Source organism: Engystomops pustulosus, chromosome 6 (assembly GCF_040894005.1).
Source record: "Engystomops pustulosus chromosome 6, aEngPut4.maternal, whole genome shotgun sequence".
Classification (NCBI taxonomy): Eukaryota; Metazoa; Chordata; class Amphibia; order Anura; family Leptodactylidae; genus Engystomops; species Engystomops pustulosus.
This window is the reverse complement of record NC_092416.1, coordinates 26,260,708-26,286,720: the sequence shown is the minus strand read 5'-3', so window position 1 is coordinate 26,286,720 and position 26,013 is coordinate 26,260,708. Positions and strand designations below refer to the sequence as shown.

At 48.2% G+C, this 26,013-nt stretch overlaps 1 protein-coding gene across 3 annotated transcripts; it reads right to left on the bottom strand.

The window, feature by feature from the left end:
* LOC140134692 (basic phospholipase A2 caudoxin-like) lies at positions 1-25,292 on the bottom strand. Of its 3 annotated transcripts, none has more exons than XM_072155182.1 (5): positions 25,089-25,272; positions 4,227-4,299; positions 3,854-3,998; positions 2,259-2,365; positions 1-805 (listed from the first exon to the last, which is right to left on the bottom strand). In XM_072155182.1, exons 2-5 carry the CDS (start codon positions 4,258-4,260, stop codon positions 651-653), a joined length of 441 nt encoding a protein of 146 aa, XP_072011283.1. In that variant the 5' UTR covers positions 4,261-4,299; positions 25,089-25,272; the 3' UTR covers positions 1-650. The 3 variants fall into 3 exon arrangements, with proteins under 3 accessions (XP_072011283.1, XP_072011282.1, XP_072011284.1); XM_072155181.1 differs by lacking the exon at positions 25,089-25,272 and adding an exon at positions 5,305-5,390; XM_072155183.1 differs by lacking the exon at positions 3,854-3,998 and having other exon boundaries at positions 25,089-25,292.
* Between the last annotated feature and the right edge of the window lie 721 nt (positions 25,293-26,013).

Here is a 26,013-nt window from a genome sequence, read left to right as displayed (position 1 = left end):
TTTATTACAAAGAATTCTATAGGTGGATGACATTAGCCATACAAGCCACAGGAACAGAGCTCTTCTACATATACAGGGTGGGTACAGATAGCTGCAGATTTAGCAGGATCAGGTGCAGCTACCAGGGGGGCAAAGGGGCAGAACTTTGAGGGGTCCACTCCCAGCTTTCAACTCTGTGACACAAATAGAGCTGTATACTGTGACTACTTCAGTCTCTATGGATAGACATGTGTGCAGGCAGCTGACACACATTACTATAATAATAATAATTCTTTATTTATATAGCGCTTACAGATTACGCAGCGCTGCACGGGGCTTTCCAATTTAGTCCCTGTCCCCTATGGGGCTCACAATCTAATCAACCTGCCAGTATGTTTTTGGAGTGTGGGAGGAAACCGGAGGACCCGGAGGAAACCCACGCAAACATGGAGAGAACATACAATCTCTTTGCAGATGTTGATCTGGGTGGGACTTGAACCCAGGACCCCAGTGCTGCAAGGCAGAAGTGCTACCCACTGAGCCACCATGCTGCCCTATCTATCTTTATTGACTTGTGAGTCCTCCAAAGGTCCTGTATGTTCAGCACAGCATCAGAGGTGAGATGGAGCTCATGAGTAATGGTTTTGCCCCCTCTATGCTGAACCCCCTAGCTACACCTCTGGGCAGGGTGGTCTTCGCCCCGAACATTTGCTACTGTGTAATTGTTTGGAATTTATTTCGGAGAAATGATGGCTCTGAAAACAGAACACGGCCGTCCGGTCACACTCACAGCTTCTTCTGGCACAGCTGGACTCATCCTCATCATCTGAGGGGAGAAGAGAAACATCTCTCACAATCCATCATTTATTATTCATTAAGACAACGGAGCTTTACCACCGACAGAAGGAACGGAAAAGACCATGGATTGGTGTGCACAAAAAAAACCTTCCCTAAATTTTCATTCTCAGGCACCAAACACCAAGTCACACTGGAAGGAGTTTTTGTAAAAATGTAAAATGTTGCAATAAAAACAGAGGCTACTGTTATAATTGGGACCCTAGTCGTAGAGGCCCCTAGTCGGAGAGGGTTCTGATCTGAACTCTTGCACCAGGGTCCATAAACCTAAACCCATATCATCCAACTTCTGTCCAGCTTTGTTTCCTCAATTCTTTTGTAATATTCAAGATCTTAAAGTTTTCTTTTGTCACAGAGAGATACACACATTGGGGCACATTTACTAAGGGTCCGAATCGTAAGACGGAAATCGGGGGGCGTGGCCGTCGGAAAACCCGATGGATTCGGAAAAATTGCGCTATTTAAAAAAAAAAAGTGTTGCTTGACACACACTTACACGCACCAGGAATAGGATGGTGAACTCCAGCGGACCTCGGCGCAGCAGCGACACCTGGTGGACATCGGGTGCACGACCTTAGTGAATGGACGGTAGACCCGAATTCCCGTCGGAGAACGCGCCGCTGGATCGCGACAGGACCGGGTAAGTAAATAACCCCCAGTATATACTTATAATCATAAGCATCATAGACTTCAGAATGTTACAATGTATCCGTGGAAGTAAAATGTAAGAAACTCATTCTATGTGAGTGGCTATACACTGCTGAGCACGGGTGTAACAATTGCAGTCGCAGGGGGTGCAGGTCCAGGGATGCGGGTACATGACGGGGGAAGAGAATTCATTTTATGGCTACAGGATACACATACAATTCATTACACGAGCGGCGCAGCAATAGACAGCTCTGTGCACTCTGAATGCGCACCCTGAATGATGTCATCAGGCAGTGTCATAGCCACCTCATACAGTGGATGGGCAGACCTCACAGACCTGTCTCTAACTGTGCTGCTGCACTAAGAGAAGAGGAAGCTGTGGGGATCACCAAAGCCTAAGAGGGTAAGTAGTGAATTTTAGTTATTTTTAATGTGACTTGAGAATCCATGATTATATTGATGCACATTTTCTTGGCGAGGGGATGCTGCTGCAGGACATCTGATATACCTTTTTATACCACTTCTGCTGGACAATTGATAAATGAGGGGAGGCTGTTGCTGGACAATTGATAAATGAGGGGGGGGGGTGCTGCTGGGCATTTGATAAATGAGGGGAAGCTGCTGCTGGACAATTGATAAATGAGGGGAGGCTGCTGCTGGGCATTTGATAAATAAGGGGAGGCTGCTGCTGGACATTTGATACACCTTTTTATACCACTGCTGCTGAGAATCAACAAGCTAAACATTTAACATATTTATTGACATATGTGACGTACCGCAGGTGAGGGTCCCATTGCGGTAAGTGTAATAGTAAGATGCTTTTTCTGGTTTGCACTCATCTGTTCTAAATGGAGCCTGACAGCAACGATATTCATAACAGCACCTGAGGGAAGATCCAGAGTGACACCACTAGTAAGTGTGAGGTTATAACATATCAAGTAGCACTGCACCTACCTTCTACTGTACTACATAACAGATCGCCATCGCCAAACATACTGCGGACATGATTCTGATGCAGCCAAACGTCAATTATGAAGCTGCTGTGGATGAAGCGGCCCCCCAGAAACTTAATGAAATCGATACGGTTACTCATGGTCATTGGACACTTAGACCAATGATGTTGCCGCGCCCTAAGGGCTCTTTCATACTAGCGTTTTTTTTCAGGTCAGTGAATCCATGATTTTCACTGAAGGCTTACTGATCCATTGTTTTCTGTGGTTGTTTTCACATTGGCTTTTTTTTTTCTGATCCGTTGTCCATTGAAAAATTTTGAAACCTGTCCTATATTTTTCATGTGTGTGGATCACAGAGGGTAATAGATGCGTCCACCAAAAATTTACTGATGACAAGTTCAGATTTTTCCACTTTTGAGGCTGGAGAACCAGGTGTTTTCTAACCAATGTTAAACCTTAATTTTTTTTGAAGATGCAGAGACAAAAAGGAGGAAACATGCAAGGGACATGCAACACACACCAGTGTGAATCCATCCTAAGAGTGCAGGGACCCGCACCCCTTCCCCTTACAATTGTGGTGCATGCACTTTAAGAGCAGGAACTCCTATACAGAGGGGTCCCTCCACTCTGCCGCTCCAAGCTGCTGGAGAGGACATAGTATGAGGGGAAGCTCCTGGGGAGGACATAATAAGAGGGGAAGCTGCTGGAGAGGACATAGTATGAGGGGAAGCTCCTGGGGAGGACATAATAAGAGGGGAAGCTGCTGGAGAGGACATAGTATGAGGGGAAGCTCCTGGGGAGGACATAATAAGAGGGGAAGCTCCTGGGGAGGAAATAATAAGAGGGGAAGCTGCTGGGGAGGATATAATAAGAGGGGAAGCTCCTGGGGAGGACATAATAAGAGGGGAAGCTGCTGGAGAGGACATAGTATGAGGAGAAGGTCCTGGGGAGGACATGATAAGAGGGGAAGCTGCTGGGGAGGATATAATATGAGGGGAAGCTGCTGGAGAGGACATAGTATGAGGGGAAGCTCCTGGGGAGGACATAATAAGAGGGGAAGCTGCAGGGGAGGACATAATATGAGGGGATCTGCTGGGGAGGATATAATATGAGGGGGAGCTGCTGGAGAGGACATAGTATGAGGGGAAGCTCCTGGGGACGACATAATAAGAGGGGAAGCTGCTGGGGAGGATATAATATGAGGGGGAGCTGCTGGAGAGGACATATTATGAGGGGAAGCTCCTAGAGAGGACATAATAAGAGGGGAAGCTGCTGGGGAGGGCATAATATCGTAATCACTTCCATACATCATCATAATTGTCAGACAGTGAACGTCTACTTCCATTACAACAACTCCTTCTTGGTTCCCTATTCCTACTTTGCTAAATACTGAATATTATAGGCTATCAGCCACTTACCTATCGGTTTCATCCAGTATCTGGCTACCGAAAATCCATCCACATTGGCAGCCATAGAAGGAGTATTGTATTAGTGGCCTATTCAGGACATGTTTAGCCATTATACTGAAACGCCGAGGATAACCTCCTGATGCCTCCACTGATACTAAAACAAAGAAATCAGAAAGCATCTTCCTGTAACGTCCTGTGTGTGATATTGGGCTTCTCAGATTCTGCTTTTGGATTATCCACTACAATCCCATCACCTGAAAGTCCAGCAGCAGAGGAGGACTGTGATTCCTGCAGCCCCGGTGCCATCTGCTCAACACTGGCATCATGTACAGGACTAGTAAGAGATCAGTCAGACATAATCCATGATAACATTAGGACTTACCTAGACTGAGGAGGAGCAGCAGACAGGATAACATTGTGCACAAACAGAAGGGCAGTACACAGGAGGAGAGGATCTGTAAATAAATGCTCTGGTTATATAGACAAGTGACCACGGCTGCACCAACACTGCACAAAATTTTGCACTGAAGGGGGGGGGGGGGTTCTGGTGCTCAGTCGGACCGTGCACCACATTTATCATGCAGTGTTGGACAGAAGTGTGTCGCACACTCTATGTTAAAGGTGCACCAAAAAGAAGTTGGTGCACTCTGAGCAGTGCAGGGAGAACCAGATTTTAGAAGAACGTGCGACACAATTCATGAGCTGGCACTTTACAGTTTTTACACATAGAAGACCTGGGGTGTGCGCTGCCTAAAAACCTCATTCTGTGTCTGTACAGTCTATTATATAACCATATATAAAGCCTCATACATCTCCCATGATTACATAGTTTCCCCTTTACAAATAATATGTATCTAATTGATTGGGATATGACTGATGCGACCACCATTGATCATCAGAATGAATGTCCTTTGTTAAACTGAGATGGGTTTTTTAAAAAAAAACCCTGGACAACACATTTTGGGAATTAATTGTTTACATATTTTATATTGGTCTATGATGGTAGAGCGGTGACCGATAGCCATGTCAGGTGTAAGATGGTATATAAGAAGGAAACGAGGACGTGCCCTGGGGGAATTTCCTACAGCTGGCGTGTCCTGATTTGCTTCTCTAGGCTCATGTATGTACACAGCTGTGATCTCACATCCCCGTGTATGAGCCGACAGCCCGAGACGTAAAAGATAGAGCACACAGGACCCTTGTTTATGTCCCGTATACCTACAGCCGGGGTGTAGCCTAACAATGAGGATAGTGAGGAGGATTGTAACTAGAAGGGTAAAGATTATGATAATGGGGATCTGTGGGTTCGGTACCAGCATGGATGAGAACCCACATGCATTTTATAGAAATAATTAGGAACCTAAAAGATCTTCTGTAGAAGAGGTTGTATCATATGGAATAAGTCCATAGTGAGATTCCATGTGATAGTGGGGGTTATAGTAGTTATAGTGAGGACTCACCTTGGTTCCAGCAGTGTCAGTGTGTAACTGAGCGGCTGCAGAGTTATATAGCGCTGAGGCTGGTCACATGACCAGGAGCGGAGCTACTGGGTGCTGGGTGCTGGCATCTAGACTAGATACTGGCAGATTGCCTCATATTGTGGAAAGAAGGATGAATGGGGCAGAAGTAATTAGCAGGACTATAGAGAAATAATGGAAAAGATGTAATCTGTAGTTGACAATCAAATATTAAATACAAGTAGAGTATAGTAAGAAGAGGGATTGGGGATATTAGAAAAGTGGGGGGGGGGGGAGGTTTGTGTGTAAAAATAATAAACTATAAGAGGAGCTTAGCCATAGAAGTTATGAGGTTAATATAATAACCAATTCTAGTAAATAATGGGTTAAAATAATCCATAAGCTGCAGGCAGGGGAAATGCAATGGATGGTGACTATGGATAAATATGAAGAAGGGAGAGAACGAGACAAATAAACCTAGCACTTACAATACATACATACATCAAGTACACGCTTATTATATTTATAGTGAATGGTTATAGGTAGAGATGAGTGGACCCATAGTTCCAGTTTGGGTTTGGCCACGCAACTCAGACATATTGTAAATTGACTTCTCTTGCTACTAGCCATGGCCATTAAAAAGAAATAATTAGAATGGAGATAAAATACATAGATACCAATAACTGTGCCACACATATAAATTCTGTAGTGATAGGTCACGGCAGAATATGCTACCCTGGTAACTGTGGCCTCTGGAGAACATTTCCACACTACGTTCCTGAAAAAAAAAATCAGTCCATTTCATGTCCTCTAGATAACAGCTATGCGTTTCTCAAAACGACCAAAATTTGCCCTATGCAGATATTGCAAATGCAGATTGTCAGGATCAGTGGTAGTGGATTCTTTGGACCACAGCGGACGATGACATAAGCTGACACCTGGGACCGGAGTCTAAGTGGTCTCTGGTTTTCACCAGAGCCCGCCACAAAGCAGGATGATCTTGCTGCTGCGTGGTACCACCAGGTTGTTCAACAGGTGCAATTTTGTCCATGGTGGTGGCCAAGGTCGAAGTACAGAGTGTAGGGGACAGGCAGGAGGTTGACACAGGCAGCATGGGATCAGAGTTGGGGACGTAGCGGAAGGTCAGGACAGGCAGCGCAGGATCAGAGTCAGGAACAGAATCGAGGTCACAACGGGAAATCACCATAAACGCAGAGGAAAAGTTTTCTCAATGGAAACGGGGCACAAAGATCCAGCAGGGAAGACAGGAAGGGGCTGAGAATTTATCAGAAATTGGCAGACAGCCCGCGCCAATTATCTGCCGGACCGCCTGAGCCATGGTGGAAACGTGTAGAGGTAAGCCTAGTGGCGAGCTTGCGTTGAATTGAAAATACCAAGGGAAGACGTACATACCTCTCTGTTTCTGTGCGGGTCTCGAGCCACTGACCTGATAGGACAACCTTCAGACTTGTGAGTACCGGGACTCCCCTATTGGAAAAAGACACTGCAGTGCGGTATGCGGTCTGCAGGAACTAGGGGCTGTACTATCCCAGCTCCAGAATGGACTGAAAGGGTCATAGCCTACGCCAGCCATTCCCTCCGAGAACCGGAACAAAACAACCAGAATTACAGTTCATTCAAGTTGGAGATCTTGCCATTAGTCTGGGCTGTGACCAAAAAGTTCAAAGACTATCTGGCTGCTTCCTTCTTCACCATCTTAACAGACAACAACCCCTTGATAGCATCTGAACATTGCCCAGACTGTAGCAGTGGTGGGCCTCCAGACTAGCCAACTTTAATTTCTCTATCAAGTACAGGGCTAGCAAGACCAACGACAATGCTGATGCTCTGTCCCGTTTCCCTGACCAGTGGGAGGGACCCTCCACAGATGTTCAGTGGGAAGACGTTGAGATGCCGGCGTTCTATGCCTGTTTTATACGTCAAGATGCCCAGAGAGTTTACTCCTTACCTTCTGAAGCAGCACTTGCTCCTCAACAAGAAGATTCTGCGCCACCTGCAGAGTAGTACCTCTGGATGAGTCTTCAGGCTGATAGCTGCGCCATAGGAGAATTGAGGGACTCTCTCTCTAGTGGGGGAGTGCCTTAAAGAATCCGTCGGCTAAGGGCTGACGGGGAATTGTCCCAACAGTGGCGCCAGAGAAAGACTCTGAGTATGCATCAGGGCATGTTAAAGAGGAGGACTCTGGATCCCATCACCTATGACTGACTGTACCAGATCGTGATCCCCAGGAGGGATGCCAAGATAGTGCTAGATATGTATCATGACTAGAGATGAGCAAGCACTAAAATGCTCGGGTGCTCGTTATTCGAGACAAACTTTTCCCGATGCTCGAGTGCTCGTCTCGAATAACGGACCCCATTGAAGTCAATGGGAGACTCGAGCATTTTTCAAGGGGACCAAGGGTCTGCACAGGTAGGCGTGGCCAAACACCTGGAAACCTCAGAAAATGATGGAAACACCACGGAAATGGACAGGAAACAGCAGGGGCAGCATGCATGGATGCCTCTGAGGCTGCTTAATCGCACCATTATGCCAAAACTATGGGCAACAGCATGGCCATGACAGAGTGACCGAATGAGGCTAGATAGCATCTAAAACACCCAATAATTGACCCTGACACTATAGGGGACGGCATGCAGAGGCAGAGGCAGCGGCAGCAGTGGCAGGCTAGAGAGTGGCATGGCGACATACCCCAAATGGACTCAGGCTTCAAACCAATTAAAAAAATTCCTTTTGGCGAGGATAACGTGTAGCACTGTATGTATCAGTATTTTGCCTGGTTAAGGCGGCAGAGAGGAACCAAAGGAGGTGAGCAAGAAGCGCTGAAATGATTTCCTATGTGAACAAAAGGTTGACGGTATATTTAGTCGATAACACAGCATGGTGGCGACAAAGTGACCAAGTTCCATAACGTATCTGGTGAAACACCCGAAAAATGAGCCTGACACAGCTCATTTGATAAGGGGAGGCAGCCATGGAGACGACTTCCATGATTAAGAGTGACAGTATGGGGCATCCATATTGCGCTGCTATGATTGAAACTTCAGGTCTCCAGCATGGCGGCGACAGATGCGCCGAGTTTCATTATGTATCTGGTGAAACACCTGAAAATTCTGCCTGACACAGCTCGTTTGATAAGGGGATGATGTGCTGTATTTCCTCTCGCGCTCCAGCGTCTGGGGTATAGACAGTTGAAAGTTGCGCATGGAGACATTGGTGGACGCTGTGGAGGATCGTGGAGGCGAAATGGACAGGAAACTGCAGGGGCAGTATGCATGGATGCCTCTGAGGCTGCCTAATCTTGGGATGGAGCTGGCGGTCCGCTGCCAGGCGAGCTTTCGCCTGTCCAAGCCCCTGTCTCTCGGCTCCTCCCAACCTAAAATGGGCCTGGGGGCCAGAAGCGTTTATTTGAAAAAATAATAATTTTCAAAGCAGGCCGGGTCGTTTGAATATTTCATCTAGGAATAATGGAATAGCATAGCGGTTCTATTTTTAATTGTTTTTTCGGAAATAGTTCCATGATTAAGAGCGACAGTATGGGACATCCATATTGCGCTGCTATGATTGCAACTTCAGGTCTCCAGCATGGCGGCGACAGATGGGCCTAGTTCCATTATGTATCTGGTGAAACACCCGAAAATTCTGCCTGACACAGCTCGTTTGATAAGGGGACGATGTATGGAGGCAGTAAAGTAGTAGTAGATTAAAGTTGCTGCAGTTACAACTATTTTTGTTGGATCTTGGGATGGAGCTGGCGGTCCGCTGCCAGGCGAGCTTTCTCCTGTCCAAGCCCCTGCCTCTCGGCTCCTCCCCACCCAAAATGGGCCTGGGGGCCAGAAGCGTTTACTTTGAAAAAATTATAATTTTCAAAGCAGGCGGGGGCTACAAACAGCACTTCTAAGAACCTTTTGTATAAGATCAAGTGTAGTACTGTTCTTATAAGTAATTGGCTTGGTTATGGCGGGTGAGGGGAATGTAAACAGATGCGCAGGAAGCGCTGAAATAATATCGGTAAATGATAAAAGTTTGCCAGTATATTTTGTGGATAACACAGCAGGGTGGCGACAAAGTTAACAAGTTTGATGTGGAAGCCATGAAAACAACCCAAAATTCTGCCTGACACAGCTCGTTTGCTAAGGAGACGATGTATGGAGGCAGCTATATGGACGACTTTGGGAGGCAGCTATGGAGATGATGTGTGGAGGTAGCAATGGAGACAACGTGTGGAGGCAGCTATAAAGACGACGTGTGGTGGCTGCTATAGAGACAATTAAATTTGGATAGTGCCTGTATGTGGCAGTCCAAAAAAGTTTTCAAACCAGAGGAGCAGGTAGGTGGTCCTCCAGAAAAATTTAATAGATTGAGTGCCTGTATGTTGCACTCCCAAAAATTGTTTAAAACAGAGGACCGGGTAGGTGGCCCTCCAGAAAAATTAAATACATAGGGGCAGATTTACTTACCCGGTCCGTTCGCGATCCAGCGGCGCGTTCTCTGCGCTGGATTCGGATCCGGCCGGGATTTATTAAGGTAGTTCCTCCGACGTCCACCAGGTGGCGCTGCGGTGAGGTTCCCTGAAACGCACCGAAGTTCACGATCCTATACTGGATGAAGGTGAGTGCAAGCTCCGCGACACAATTTCCTTTTTTAAATGCGGCGGTTTTTCCGAATCCGTCGGGTTTTCGTTCGGCCACGCCCCCCGATTTCCATTGTGTGCATGCCGGTGCCGATGCGCCACAATCCGATCGCATGCGCCAAAATCCCGGGGCAATTCAGGTACAATCGGCGCAAATCGGAAATATTCGGGTAACACGTCGGGAAAACGCGAATCGGGCCCTTAGTAAATGACCCCCATAGAGTACTATAGCTAGAGCCAGTTGGCCCTGGCAAAAAATAGCCAGTTTCCTCTGCTTTAGTGTACAAAGAGGAGGAGAAGGAGGAAAATGAGGAGGAGGAGTGCATACATTATTCAGGTTGAGCTTCTTTCACCTGGTGGAGAATGAAAATCCGGAGAAATCCAGGCTTTATTCATCTTGATAAGCGTCAGCCTGTCAGCGCTGTCAGTCGACAGGCGTGTACGCTTATCGGTGATGATGCCACCAGCTGCACTGAAAACCTGCTCAGACAACACGCTAGCGGCAGGGCAGGCAAGAACCTCCAAGGCATACAGCGCCAGTTCGTGCCACATGTCCAGCTTTGAAACCCAGTAGTTGTAGGGAGCTGTGTGATCATTTAGGACGATGGTATGGTCAGCTACGTACTCCCTCACCATCTTTCTGTAAAGATCAGCCCTACTCTGCCGAGACTGGGGACAGGTGACAGTGTCTTGCTTGGGTGACATAAAACTGGCAAAGGCCTTGTAAAGCGTACCCCTGCCAGTGCTGGACAAGCTGCCTGCTCGCCTACTCTCCCTCGCTACTTGTCCCGCAGAAGTACGCCCTCTGCCGCTAGCGCTGTCAGAAGGGAAATACTGTTTCAGCTTGTGCACCAGGGCCTGCTGGTATTCATGAATTCTCACACTCCTTTCCTCTCCAGGGGTGAGAGTGGAAAGATTTTGCTTGTACCATGGGTCCAGGAGAGTGAATACCCAGTAATCGGTGCTGGAATAAATTCTTTGAACGCGAGGGTCACGGGATAGGCAGCCTAGCATGAAATCTGCCATATGCGCCAGAGTACCAACTCGCAAGAATTCACTCCCCTCACTGGCCTGACTCTCCATTTCCTCCTCCTCCAACTCCTCTTCTTCTGCCCATACACGCTGAACAGTGAAGGACTAAGCAATGCTCCCCTCTTCTGTCTCGCCAACATTCTCCTCCTCTTCCTCCTCATCCTCCTCCACCTCCACCTCCTCCGATATGCGCTGGGAAACAGACCTGAGGGTGCTTTGGCTATCAACAAGGGAATCTTCTTCCCCCGTCTCTTGTGACGAGCGCAAAGCTTCTGACTTCATGCTGACCAGAGAGTTTTTCAACAGGCCAAGCAGCGGGATGGTGAGGCTGATGATGGCGGCATCGCCACTGACCATCTGTGTTGACTCCTCAAAGTTACTCAGCACCTGACAGATATCAGACATCCACGTCCACTCCTCATTGTAGACTTGAGGAAGCTGACTGACCTGACTACCAGTTCTGGTGGAAGTTGACATCTGGCAGTCTACAATCGCTCTGCGCTGCTGGTAAACTCTGGATAACATGGTTAATGTTGAATTCCACCTCGTGGGCACGTCGCACAACAGTCGGTGAGCGGGCAGTTGGAGGCGGAGCTGCGCTGCCCTGAGAGTGGCAGCATCTGTGCTGGACTTCCTCAAATGCGCACAGATGCGGCGCACCTTCGTGAGCAAATCAGACAGATTGGGGTATGTCTTGAGGAAACGCTGAACTATCAGATTTAACACATGGGCCAGGCATGGCACATGTGTCAGTCTGCCGAGTTGCAGAGCCGCCACCAGGTTACGGACGTTGTCACACACAATCATGCCTGGCTTCAGGTTCAGCGGTGCCAGCCACAGATCAGTCTGCGCCGTGATGCCCTGTAATAGTTCTTGGGCGGTGTGCCTTTTATCGCCTAGGCTCAGCAGTTTGAGCACCGCCTGCTGTCGCTTAGCGACGGCACTGCTGCTGTGCCTAGAGCTACCAACTGATGGCGCCATGCCCATGGATGGTAATTCGGAGGAGGAGGTGGAGGAGGGGTGGGAGGAGTAGGAGGCATAGTAGGCCTGAGAGACCTGGACCAAGGTAGGCCCCGCAATCCTCGGCGTCGGCAGTATATGACCAGCCGCAGGGTCAGACTCGGTCCCAGCCTCCACCAAGTTAACCCAATGTGCCGTCAGCGATATATAGTGGCCCTGCCCAGCAGCACTCGTCCACGTGTCCGTGGTCAGGTGGACCTTGTCAGAAACGGCGTTGGTCAGGGCACGGATGATGTTGTCTGACACGTGCTGGTGCAGGGCTGGGACGGCACATCGGGAAAAGTAGTGGCGGCTGGGGACCGAATACCGAGGGGCGGTCGCCGCCATGAGGTTGCGAAAGGCCTTGGTCTCTACCAGCCTATAGGGCAGCATCTCCAGGCTGAGTAATTTGGAGATGTGGATGTTGAGGGCTTGGGCGTGTGGGTGAGTTGCACTGTATTTCCTCTTGCGCTCCAGCGTCTGGGGTATGGAGAGCTGAACGCTGCACATGAGACATTGGTGGACGCTGTGGAGGATCGTGGAGGCGAAGGTGTGGTTTTCGCACGGGAGGTGTTTGGGCCGGGGTCCTGGGCAGGGGGCTGACTAGCAGAGGCAGCCGATGACACAGTGGAAGCAGCAGTGGTGTGCCCGGCCGGAGGTGAACGGCCTTGGTTCCATTGAGTGGGGTGCTTAGCATTCATATGCCTGCGCATACTGGTGGTGGTTAAGCTGGTAGTGGTGGAACCCCTGCTGATCCTGGTGTGGCACAGGTTGCACACCACTGTCCGTCGGTCATCCGGTGTTTCTTTAAAGAACCTCCAGACTTCTGAAAATCTAGCCCTCGCCACGGGAGCTTCACTACGTGAAACATTTGGCGCTGATGCACCAGCTCTGGCCCTGCCTCTCCGTCTGGCCCCACCACTGCCTCTTCCAACATGTTCTCGTTGAGGACTCGCCTCCGTCTCAGAAGCACTGTGTTCACCCGGCCTATCAACCCAGCTTGGGTCTGTCACCTCATCATCCTCTGATCCCTCAGTCTGCTCCCCCCTCGGACTTCCTGCCCTGACAACAACTTCACCACTGTCTGACAACCATGTTTCCTCATCGCCCAACACCTCTTTACACACTTCTTCCACTGCTTCAACAATGTCATCATCACCCACAGACTGCGACCGGTGGAAAACCTGGGCATCGGGAAAGAGCTCAGCAGCAACCGGACAAGTGGTTTGTGACTCTGGGAAGGGTCCAGAAAACAGTTCCTCAGAGTATGCCGGTTCAAATGCCAAATTTTCCTGGGAAGGGGCAGACTGGGGGGGAAGGAGGCTGAGGTGGAGGAGCTGGAGGAGTGCTGATTTCGGTGACATGGGTGGACTGCGTGGAAGACTGACTGGTGGACAAATGGCTAGAAGCATTGTCCACAATCCACGACATCACCTGTTCGCACTGTTCTGGCCTCAACAGTGCTCTACCACGAGTCCCAGTAACTTCAGACATGAACCTAGGGAGTGTACCTCTGCTGCATTCCCCTGCTCCCTCATCAGCAGGTGGTGTCTCACCCCGCCCAGGACCACGGCCTCTGACCCCTGCAGTAGTTGGACGCCCTCGTCCTTTACCCCTAGCCCTCGGGTTCAACATTTTCAAAATTAAAGTGTAAACTGTTTTTTTGTGTTTTTTGTGTGTTTTTTTTTTTTTTTTTAACAAAACGATGCTATCCTATTGCCATGGCTAGTTTCTAACCTACACTGACAGCACACAACTGGATTTTGTGCTGTGCCTGATGACTTTTAGTTTTGAAAAAAAAGAAAAAAAAAAAGAAAAAGCAGACTGTGCCTAATTCAATCAAACCCCTAATAAATTGTCCCACTAAGGTGTTTGAGATGGATATGTGTGTCACTAAGAGCTAAACAGAATGTTCGCAAGTCCCCCTGCAAATTCGTCCCAATATGGTACTAGCTGCACTACTAGTGCCAGCAAGCCCAGCCACAAGCAAATAAAAAAAATAATAAAATAACGCTATTGCAGCCCTAACAAGGGTTGTTGGGTTCTTGTAGAATCACTCCTGCCTAACACTATTCTAATAGAACACCCTAACGCTATCCCTGCAGCAGCAGCTCTCTCCCTAACGGCATCCAGACAGAGAATGATCCTGTATTATCCAACAAGATTGTATTGAATAACATCTCTTCTCCAACAGTTCTCTTTCGGTGGATTCGGGTCTGGCAGGGATTCACTAGGGTAGTTCCTCCGACGTCCACCAGGTGGCGCTGCTGCGCTGAAGTTCCCCGGAATGCACTGAAGTACACCGGCCTATTCCTAGTGAAGGTAAGCGCGAGTCCCGCAACACTTATTTTTAAAAAATGCGGCGGTTTTTCCTAATCCAGGTGGCAAAAGTCATGGCCGGGAGAAGTTTCCATTTCTATGATTGGCAACAATGAGGAGACTACAAGGAAGAAGACCAGGATGGACGAGACCAATACAGACATAGAAGGAAGCAGCGGCAACCTAACAGTAAGTAATGTCAGTGCCTGAGTGTAGCCCAGATTGTACATGTAATGCTGGTATATATTTATGTGGTTATTTACTGCTGATATACACTCACCGGCCACTTTATTAGGTACACCATGCTAGTAACGGGTTGGACCCCCTTTTGCCTTCAGAACTGCCTCAATTCTTCGTGGCATAGATTCAACAAGGTGCTGGAAGCTCCTCAGAGATTTTGGTCCATATTGACATGATGGCATCACACAGTTGCCGCAGATTTGTCGGCTGCACATCCATGATGCAAATCTCCCGTTCCACCACATCCCAAAGATGCTCTATTGGATTGAGATCTGGTGACTGTGGAGGCCATTTGAGTACAGTGACCTCATTGTCATGTTCAAGAAACCAGTCTGAGATGATTCCAGCTTTATGACATGGCGCATTATCCTGCTGAAAGTAGCCATCAGATGTTACAGGGTACATTGTGGTCATAAAGGGATGGACATGGTCAGCAACAATACTCAGGTAGGCTGTGGCGTTGCAACGATGCTCAATTGGTACCAAGGGGCCCAAAGAGTGCCAAGAAAATATTCCCCACACCATGACACCACCACCACCACCAGCCTGAACCGTTGATACAAAGCAGGATGGATCCATGCTTTCATGTCGTTGACGACAAATTCTGACCCTACCATCCAAATGTCGCAGCAGAAATCGAGACTCATCAGACCAGGCAACGTTTTTCCAATCTTCTACTGTCCAATTTCGATGAGCTTGTGCAAATTGTAGCCTCAGTTTCCTGTTCTTAGCTGAAAGGAGTGGCACCCGGTGTGGTCTTCTGCTGCTGTAGCCCATCTGCCTCAAAGTTCGACGTACTGTTCGTTCCGAGATGCTCTTCTGCCTACCTTGGTTGTAACGGGTGGCGATTTGAGTCACTGTTGCCTTTCTATCAGCTCGAACCAGTCTGCCCATTCTCCTCTGACCTCTGGCATCAACAAGGCATTTCCGCCCACAGAACTGCCGTTCACTGGATGTTTTTTCTTTTTCGGACCATTCTCTGTAAACCCTAGAGATGGTTGTGCGTGAAAATCCCAGTAGATCAGCAGTTTCTGAAATACTCAGACCAGCCCTTCTGGCACCAACAACCATGCCACGTTCAAAGGCACTCAAATCACCTTTCTTCCCCATACTGATGCTCGGTTTGAACTGCAGGAGATTGTCTTGACCATGTCTACATGCCTAAATGCACTGAGTTGCCGCCATGTGATTGGCTGAATAGAAATTAAGTGTTAACGAGCAGTTGGATAGGTGTACCTAATAAAGTGGCCGGTGAGTGTATATTTGTGCTTGCAGTATATTTATTTTTGGTGTATCTTTATATTTGCAGGATATTATTATGTGCTGTTTATTCATTGCCGATGAATACTGATATGTGCAGCATGGTCATTGGTATCTAAGTTGTGGTGTGAGGGGTATATATGTTATATGTGGGGGCACAGTGTGATCAGTTGTGGTGTGAGGGGTATGTATGATATATGTGGGGGCTCAGTGTGGTCAGTTGGAGTGTGAGGGGTATATATGATATATGTGGGGGACACAGTGTGGTCAGTTGTGGTGTGAGGGGTATATATGATATATGTGGGGGGAACAGTGTGGTCAGTTGTGGTGTGAGGGGTATATATGATATATGTGGGGGGAACAGTGTGGTCAGTTGTGTTGTGAGGGGTATATATGTTATATGTGGGGGCACAGTGTGATCAGTTGTGGTGTGAAGGGTTTGTATGATATATGTGGGGGCTCAGTGTGGTCAGTTGGAGTGTGAGGGGTATATATGATATATGTGGGGGACACAGTGTGGTCAGTTGTGGTGTGAGGGGTATATATGATAAATGTGGCGGCACAGTGTGGTCAGTTGGAGTGTGAGGGGTATATATGATATATGTGGGGGCACAGTGTGGTCAGTTGTGGTGTGAGGAGTATATATGATATATGCGGGGGCACAGTGTGGTCAGTTGTGGTGTGAGGGGTATATATGATATATGTGGGGGCACAGTGTTGTCCGTTGTGGTGTGAGTGGTATATATGATATATGTGGGGGCACAGTGTGGTCAGTTGTGGTGTGAGGGGTATATATGATATATGTGGGGGCACAGTGTGGTAAGTTGTGATGTGATGGGTATATATGATATATGTGAGGTACAGTGTGGTCAGTTGTAGTGTGAGGGGTATATATGATATATGTGGGAGGGTAGTGTGGTCAGTTGTGGTGTGTGGGGTATATATGATATATGTGGATGGCACAGTGTTGTCCGTTGTGGTGTGAGTGGTATATATGATATGGAGGCACAGTGTGGTCAGTTGTGGTGTGAGGGGTATATATGATATATGTGGGGGCACAGTGTAGTCAGTTGTAGTGTGAGGGGTATAGATGATATATGTCGGGGCGTAGTGTGGTCAGTTGTGGTGTGTGGGGTATATATGATATATGTGGGGGCGTAGTGTGGTCAGTTGTGGTGTGATTGTTATATATGATATATGTGGGGGCACAGTGTGGTCAGTTGTGGTGTGAGGGCTATATATGATATATGGGGGTACAGTGTGGTTAGTTGTGATGTGAATGGTATATATGTTATATGTGTGGGCACAGTGTGGTCAGTTGTGTTGTGAGGGGTATATATGATATTTGTGGGGGTACAGTGTGGTCAGTTTTGTTGTGAGGGGTATATATGATATATGTGGGGGCACAGTGTGGTCAGTTGTGGTGTGAGGGGTATATATGATATATGTGAGATACAGTGTGGTCAGTTGTAGTGTGAGGGGTATACATGATATATGTGGGGGTGTAGTGTGGTCAGTTGTGGTGTGTGGGGTATATATGATATATGTGGAGGTACAGTGTGGTCAGTTGTGGTGTGAGGGGTATATATGATATATCTGGGGGACACAGCGTGGTCAGTTGTGGTGTGAGGGCTATATATGATATATGGGGGTACAGTGTGGTCAGTTGTGATGTGAATGGTATATATGTTATATATGTGAGGGCACAGTGTGGTCAGTTGTGTTGTGAGGGGTATATATGATATATTTGGGGCACAGTGTGGTCACTTGTGGTGTGAGGGCTATATATGATATATGGGGGTACAGTGTGGTCAGTTGTGATGGGAATGGTATATATGTTATATGTGGGGGCACAGTGTGGTCAGTTGTGGTGTGAGGGGTATATATGATATATGTGGGGGCACAGTGTGGTCAGGTGAGGTGTAAGGGGTATATATGTGGGGGTACAGTGTGGTCAGGTGAGGTGTGAGGGGTATATATGTGGGGGTACAGTGTGGTCAGTTGTGGTGTGAGGGGTATATATGATATATGTGGGGGCACAGTGTGGTCAGGTGAGATGTAAGGGGTATATATGTGGGGGTACAGTGTGGTCAGGTGAGGTGTGAGGGGTTTATATGTGGGGGTACAGTGTTGTCAGGTGAGGTGTGAGGGGTATATATGTGGGGGTACAGTGTGGTCAGTTGTGGTGTGAGGGGTATATATGATATATGTGGGGACACAGGTTGGTCATTTGGAATGTGAGGGGTATATATGATATATGTGGGGGCACAGTGTGGTCATTTGGAATGTGAGGGGTATATATGATATATGTGGGGGCACAGGTTGGTCATTTGGAATGTGAGGGGTATATATGATATATGTGGGGGCACAGGTTGGTCAGGTGAGGTGTGAGGGGTATATATGTGGGGGTACAGTGTGGTCAGTTGTGGTGTGAGGGGTATATATGATATATGTGGGGGCACAGTGTGGTCAGGTGAGGTGTAAGGGGTATATATGTGGGGGTACAGTGTGGTCAGGTGAGGTGTGAGGGGTTTATATGTGGGGGTACAGTGTTGTCAGGTGAGGTGTGAGGGGTATATATGTGGGGGTACAGTGTGGTCAGTTGTGGTGTGAGGGGTATATATGATATATGTGGGGACACAGGTTGGTCATTTGGAATGTGAGGGGTATATATGATATATGTGGGGGCACAGTGTGGTCATTTGGAATGTGAGGGGTATATATGATATATGTGGGGGCACAGGTTGGTCATTTGGAATGTGAGGGGTATATATGATATATGTGGGGGCACAGGTTGGTCATTTGGAATGTGAGGGGTATATAAGATATATGTGGGGGCACAGGTTGGTCATTTGGAATGTGAGGGGTATATAAGATATATCTTTTGTCCATTTTCCGTATTGTGATATTTTCGTTATGTTGTGGAAATGCTGTAGGTCACAGTTTGGAGGGATCATTTAGGCATTGTAGTGCCATTGTGTAGAATATTGGTCTTATAGTAGTATTATTTAGTAACAGTATAGGGGTATTTTCATTTCTTAGTTGGTCATGTGTCAAATTTGGAATTGGTTTGGTAAAAGCATGAATTTATGAACGTATCCAAAACTAAAGATACCATTGTTTCTAATATCTCTAGCACCTGGGCTGATATTTTAAACAGTATATGCGACAGTATAAGTATGTTGTATCTTTAATATATATTGTCGTGGGAGGGGGCCTCTCTTTGGCTGCTGAGTTGGGGGGCCGCATCCTAAATGAGGTGCTCCATACCCTTAATCTTGCCCCGTCACCAGCAAAAAATGATAATTCTGGTGAGAGGTGCTGTCCTGCTCCTGTAATCACTTAGTGCTTCCCCTGTCTACAAGGCCTGGGGCTTGTTCTTCTGCAGACGATAGGGTGTCCGAAGACTCTTAGTAAATCAGCCCCACTGTGTTCAGCCTCTTTACAGCCTTGGGTTTTTTGATAGTTTTAAGCGTAAGTTTGTGATGTGGTGTAGTGGTTTAAGAACTAATGTGGGCAAGGTTTTTTTTTTTTTTACAGTCAAGGGCCTCGCTGCTCTGCTAATCCTCTTACTGTGATGTGGGGACCCCCCCTCCACACCCATTCAGCTAGAATTACCTTGTAACACCCTTGTTTTCTCTTTCACCCACCAAGGTGCGAGCACCTTTTATAATATAAAACAAACTGGAGACCATGTGACAGTCGAATGTGGCGACCACATGAGCCTAATTTTAATACCAAAATATTCTAACTACAAATGTATAAATAACATAAACAACATGTTACATAAATAACAGTAGAAAAACAGTATAAACATTGCAAAACCACCCACAGAAAAAGGTCTATAAAGGCTGGTAAGATGAGAGTATCTGCAGGGGGTTCCCCTACGCCGCACCGCTCCAGCTTGTGAGGCTGACAAAATTGTCACAGACAACCAAAATGGTAAACTCCCTGTTCCACCCGTGGGGTGGGAGCAACATCTCTATATTCTGAACCTCTGCTGCCGGGGAGGGCCTATTATGAGGGGAAGCTGCCGGGGAGGCCATAATATGTAGGGAAGCTGCCGGGGAGGGCATAATATGAGGGGGAGTGGCCGGGGAGGACATAATATGAGTGGGAGCTGTAGGGGAGGGTACAATATGAGGGGGAGCTGCTGGGGAGGGTACAATATGAGGGGAAGCTGCTGGGGAGAGTATAATATGAGGGGGAGCTGCTGGGGATGTTATTATATGAGGGGAAGCTGCGGGAGAGGGCATAATATGAGGGGAAGCTGCTGGAGAGGGCATAGTATGAGGGGAAGCTGCGGGGGAGGGCATAATATGAGGGCGAGCTGCTGGGGAGGGCATAATATGAGTGGGAGCTGCAGGGGAGAGTACAAAATGAGGGGGAGCTGCTGGGGAGGGTACAATATGAGGGGAAGCTGCTGGGGAGAGTATAATATGAGGGGGAGCTGCTGGTGATGTTATTATATGAGGGGATGCTGCTGGAGAGGGCATAATATGAGGGGAAGCTGCTGGGGAGGGCATAATATGAGGGGGAGCTGCTGGGGTGGGTACAATATGAGGGAAAGCTGCTGGGGAGGGTATAATATGAGGGGGAGCTGCTGGGGAGGTTATAATATGAGGGGATGCTGCTAGAGAGGGCATAATATGAGGGGGGGGGCTGCAGGGGAGGGAATAATATGAGGAGGAGCTGCCGGGAAGGGTATAATATGAGGGGAGCTGCTGGGGAGGGCATAATATGAGAGGGAGCTGCTGGGGAGGGCATAATATGAGTGGGAGCTGCAGGGGAGGGTATAATATGAGGGGAAGCTGAGGTGGAGGGTATAATATTAGGGGAAGCTTCTGGGGAAAGCATTATATGAGTGGGAGCTGCAGGGGAGTGTATAATATGAGGAGATGCTGCTGGGGAGGGCATTATATGAGGGGAAGCTGCTGGGGAGGGCATAATATGAGTGCGAGCTGCTGGGGAGGGCATAATATGAGTGGGAGCTGCAGGGGAGGGTACAATATGAGGGGAAGCTGCAGGGTAGGGCATAATATGAGGGGGAGCTGCTGGGGAGATTATAATATGAGGGGATGCTGCTGGAGAGGGCATAATATGAGGAAAAGCTGCTGGGGAGGGCATAATATGAGGGAAAGCTGCTGGGGTGGGCATAATATGAGGAGAAGCTGCTGGAGAGGGCATAATATGAAGGGTAGCTGCTGGGGAGGGCATAATATCAGTGTGAGCTGCAGGGGAGGGTACAATATGAGGGGAAGCTGCTGGGGAGGGAATAATATGAGGGGGATCTGCCTTGGGTTTTTTGATAGTTTTTAGCGTAAGTTTGTGATGTGGTGTAGTGGTTTAAGAACTAATGTGGGCAAGGTTTTTTTTTTTTTTACAGTCAAGGGCCTCGCTGCTCTGCTAATCCTCTTACTGTGATGTGGGGACCCCCCCTCCACACCCATTCAGCTAGAATTACCTTGTAACACCCTTGTTTTCTCTTTCACCCACCAAGGTGCGAGCACCTTTTATAATATAAAACAAACCGGAGACCATGTGACAGTCGAATGTGGCGACCACATGAGCCTAATTTTAATACCAAAATATTCTAACTACAAATGTATAAATAACATAAACAACATGTTACATAAATAACAGTAGAAAAACAGTATAAACATTGCAAAACCACCCACAGAAAAAGGTCTATAAAGGCTGGTAAGATGAGAGTATCTGCAGGGGGTTCCCCTACGCCGCACCGCTCCAGCTTGTGAGGCTGACAAAATTGTCACAGACAACCAAAATGGTAAACTCCCTGTTCCACCCGTGGGGTGGGAGCAACATCTCTATATTCTGAACCTCTGCTGCCGGGGAGGGCCTATTATGAGGGGAAGCTGCCGGGGAGGCCATAATATGTAGGGAAGCTGCCGGGGAGGGCATAATATGAGGGGGAGTGGCCGGGGAGGACATAATATGAGTGGGAGCTGCAGGGGAGGGTACAATATGAGGGGGAGCTGCTGGGGAGGGTACAATATGAGGGGAAGCTGCTGGGGAGAGTATAATATGAGGGGGAGCTGCTGGGGATGTTATTATATGAGGGGAAGCTGCGGGAGAGGGCATAATATGAGGGGAAGCTGCTGGAGAGGGCATAATATGAGGGGAAGCTGCGGGGGAGGGCATAATATGAGGGCGAGCTGCTGGGGAGGGCATAATATGAGTGGGAGCTGCAGGGGAGGGTACAAAATGAGGGGGAGCTGCTGGGGAGGGTACAATATGAGGGGAAGCTGCTGGGGAGAGTATAATATGAGGGGGAGCTGCTGGTGATGTTATTATATGAGGGGATGCTGCTGGAGAGGGCATAATATGAGGGGAAGCTGCTGGGGAGGGCATAATATGAGGGGGAGCTGCTGGGGTGGGTACAATATGAGGGAAAGCTGCTGGGGAGGGTATAATATGAGGGGGAGCTGCTGGGGAGGTTATAATATGAGGGGATGCTGCTAGAGAGGGCATAATATGAGGGGGGGGGCTGCAGGGGAGGGAATAATATGAGGAGGAGCTGCCGGGAAGGGTATAATATGAGGGGAGCTGCTGGGGAGGGCATAATATGAGAGGGAGCTGCTGGGGAGGGCATAATATGAGTGGGAGCTGCAGGGGAGGGTATAATATGAGGGGAAGCTGAGGTGGAGGGTATAATATTAGGGGAAGCTTCTGGGGAAAGCATTATATGAGTGGGAGCTGCAGGGGAGTGTATAATATGAGGAGATGCTGCTGGGGAGGGCATTATATGAGGGGAAGCTGCTGGGGAGGGCATAATATGAGGGCGAGCTGCTGGGGAGGGCATAATATGAGTGGGAGCTGCAGGGGAGGGTACAATATGAGGGGAAGCTGCAGGGTAGGGCATAATATGAGGGGGAGCTGCTGGGGAGATTATAATATGAGGGGATGCTGCTGGAGAGGGCATAATATGAGGAAAAGCTGCTGGGGAGGGCATAATATGAGGGAAAGCTGCTGGGGTGGGCATAATATGAGGAGAAGCTGCTGGAGAGGGCATAATATGAAGGGTAGCTGCTGGGGAGGGCATAATATCAGTGTGAGCTGCAGGGGAGGGTACAATATGAGGGGAAGCTGCTGGGGAGGGAATAATATGAGGGGGATCTGCCTTGGGTTTTTTGATAGTTTTTAGCGTAAGTTTGTGATGTGGTGTAGTGGTTTAAGAACTAATGTGGGCAAGGTTTTTTTTTTTTTTTACAGTCAAGGGCCTCGCTGCTCTGCTAATCCTCTTACTGTGATGTGGGGACCCCCCCTCCACACCCATTCAGCTAGAATTACCTTGTAACACCCTTGTTTTCTCTTTCACCCACCAAGGTGCGAGCACCTTTTATAATATAAAACAAACCGGAGACCATGTGACAGTCGAATGTGGCGACCACATGAGCCTAATTTTAATACCAAAATATTCTAACTACAAATGTATAAATAACATAAACAACATGTTACATAAATAACAGTAGAAAAACAGTATAAACATTGCAAAACCACCCACAGAAAAAGGTCTATAAAGGCTGGTAAGATGAGAGTATCTGCAGGGGGTTCCCCTACGCTGCACCGCTCCAGCTTGTGAGGCTGACAAAATTGTCACAGACAACCAAAATGGTAAACTCCCTGTTCCACCCGTGGGGTGGGAGCAACATCTCTATATTCTGAACCTCTGCTGCCGGGGAGGGCCTATTATGAAGGGAAGCTGCCGGGGAGGCCATAATATGTGGGGAAGCTGCCGGGGAGGGCATAATATGAGGGGGAGTGGCCGGGGAGGACATAATATGAGTGGGAGCTGCAGGGGAGAGTACAATATGAGGGGGAGCTGCTGGGGAGGGTACAATATGAGGGGAAGCTGCTGGGGAGAGTATAATATGAGGGGGAGCTGCTGGGGATGTTATTATATGAGGGGAAGCTGCAGGAGAGGGCATAATATGAGGGGAAGCTGCTGGAGAGGGCATAATATGAGGGGAAGCTGCGGGGGAGGGCATAATATGAGGACGAGCTGCTGGGGAGGGCATAATATGAGTGGGAGCTGCAGGGGAGGGTACAATATAAGGGGGAGCTGCTGGGGAGGGTACAATATGAGGGGAAGCTGCTGGGGAGAGTATAATATGAGGGGGAGCTGCTGGGGATGTTATTATATGAGGGGATGCTGCTGGAGAGGGCATAATATGAGGGGGAGCTGCTGGGGTGGGTACAATATGAGGGAAAGCTGCTGGGGAGGGTATAATATGAGGGGGAGCTGCTGGGGAGGTTATAATATGAGGGGATGCTGCTAGAGAGGGCATAATATGAGGGGGGGGGCTGCAGGGGAGGGAATAATATGAGGAGGAGCTGCCGGGGAGGGTATAATATGAGGGGAGCTGCTGGGGAGGGCCTAAAATGAGAGGGAGCTGCTGGGGAGGGCATAATATGAGTGGGAGCTGCAGGGGAGGTTATAATATGAGGGGAAGCTGAGGTGGAGGGTATAATATTAGGGGAAGCTGCTGGGGAAAGCATTATATGAGTGGGAGCTGCAGGGGAGTGTATAATATGAGGAGATGCTGCTGGGGAGGGCATTATATGAGGGGAAGCTGCTGGGGAGGGCATAATATGAGTGGGAGCTGCAGGGGAGGGTACAATATGAGGGGAAGCTGCAGGGTAGGGCATAATATGAGGGGGAGCTGCTGGGGAGATTATAATATGAGGGGATGCTGCTGGGGAGGGCATAATATGAGGGAGAGCTGCTGGGGAGGGCATAATATGAGTGAAAGCTGCTGGGGTGGGCATAATATGAGGAGAAGCTGCTGAGGAGGGCATAATATGAAGGGTAGCTGCTGGGGAGGGCATAATATCAGTGTGAGCTGCAGGGGAGGGTACAATATGAGGGGAAGCTGCTGGGGAGGGAATAATATGAGGGGGATCTGCTGGGGAGGGAATAATATGAGGGGGATCTGCTGGGGAGCACATAATATGAGGGGAAGCTGCTGGGGAGGGTCTAATATGAGGGGGAGCTGCTGGGGAGGATATAATATGAGGGGGAGCTGCTGGGGAGGATATAATATGAGGAGGAGCTGCCGGGGAGGGCATAATTTGAGGAAAAGCTGCAGGGGAGGGCATTATATGAGGGGGAGCTGCTGTGGTCGACATAATATTGTAATCACTTCCATATATCATCATTAATGTCACACAGTGAAAGTCTCCTTCCATTACAACAACTCCTTCCTGTTTTCCTATTCCTGTTATGCTAAATACTGAATATTATAAGTTATCAGCCACTTACCTATCGATTTCATCCACTATCTGGCTACCGATACCAAAATAACATTGGCAGCCATAGAAGTAGTATGGTGTTGCCGACCTATAAAGCACTTGATAAAACATTGAAGAGAAAATCCGGGGATAACCTGCTGATGCCTCCACTGATACTAAAAGAGAGAAATCAGAAAGCATCTTCCAGTAACGTCCTGTGTGGGATATGGAGCTTCTCAGATTCTGATTTTGGATTATCCACTACAATCCCATCACCTGAAAGTCCAGCAGCAGAGGAGGGCGGTGATTCCTGGTGCCCTGGTGCCATCTGCTCAACACTGGCGCCATGTACAGGACTAGTAAGAGTCAGACACAATCCATCTGCATCTGTACCTCCAGTGCCCGACCCTTATCCATAGTGTGCCCATATTACAGACGTCTCAGGAGTCTTATACTACACAGTGAATGTCTTCGATGCAAAAAACAAATCAGAGAATGGGAAATGCAGAACTTTAGGACTTACCTAGACTGAGCAGCAGACAGGAGAACATTGTGCACAAACAGAAGGGCAATACACAGGAGGAGAGGATCTGTAAATACAGCAGATATCCCCATATAATCACCACCTCATTCTGTATATATTATACGACCCTAAATAAAGCCTCACACATCACCCATGATTACAAGTTTTCCCATTTACAAAGGATGAAAAATAAGTATATAATTGGTTGTGATATGACCGATGTGACCCCCTGTTGATCTTTAGGCTGGAGGCCCCATGTCCTTTGCTGATTGGAGATTGGTTTTGGACAACGCGTTTTGGGATCCGTTTGTGGGAACATGGTGTCCTCCATTTTTGGTCTGCCATTTAAAGTCTATGGGACCATAAAAGAAAGCTGGAATATTTGCTCCTATGAGACTACAAGGAAACTTACTTGAAACTTTTTGAAATTCTT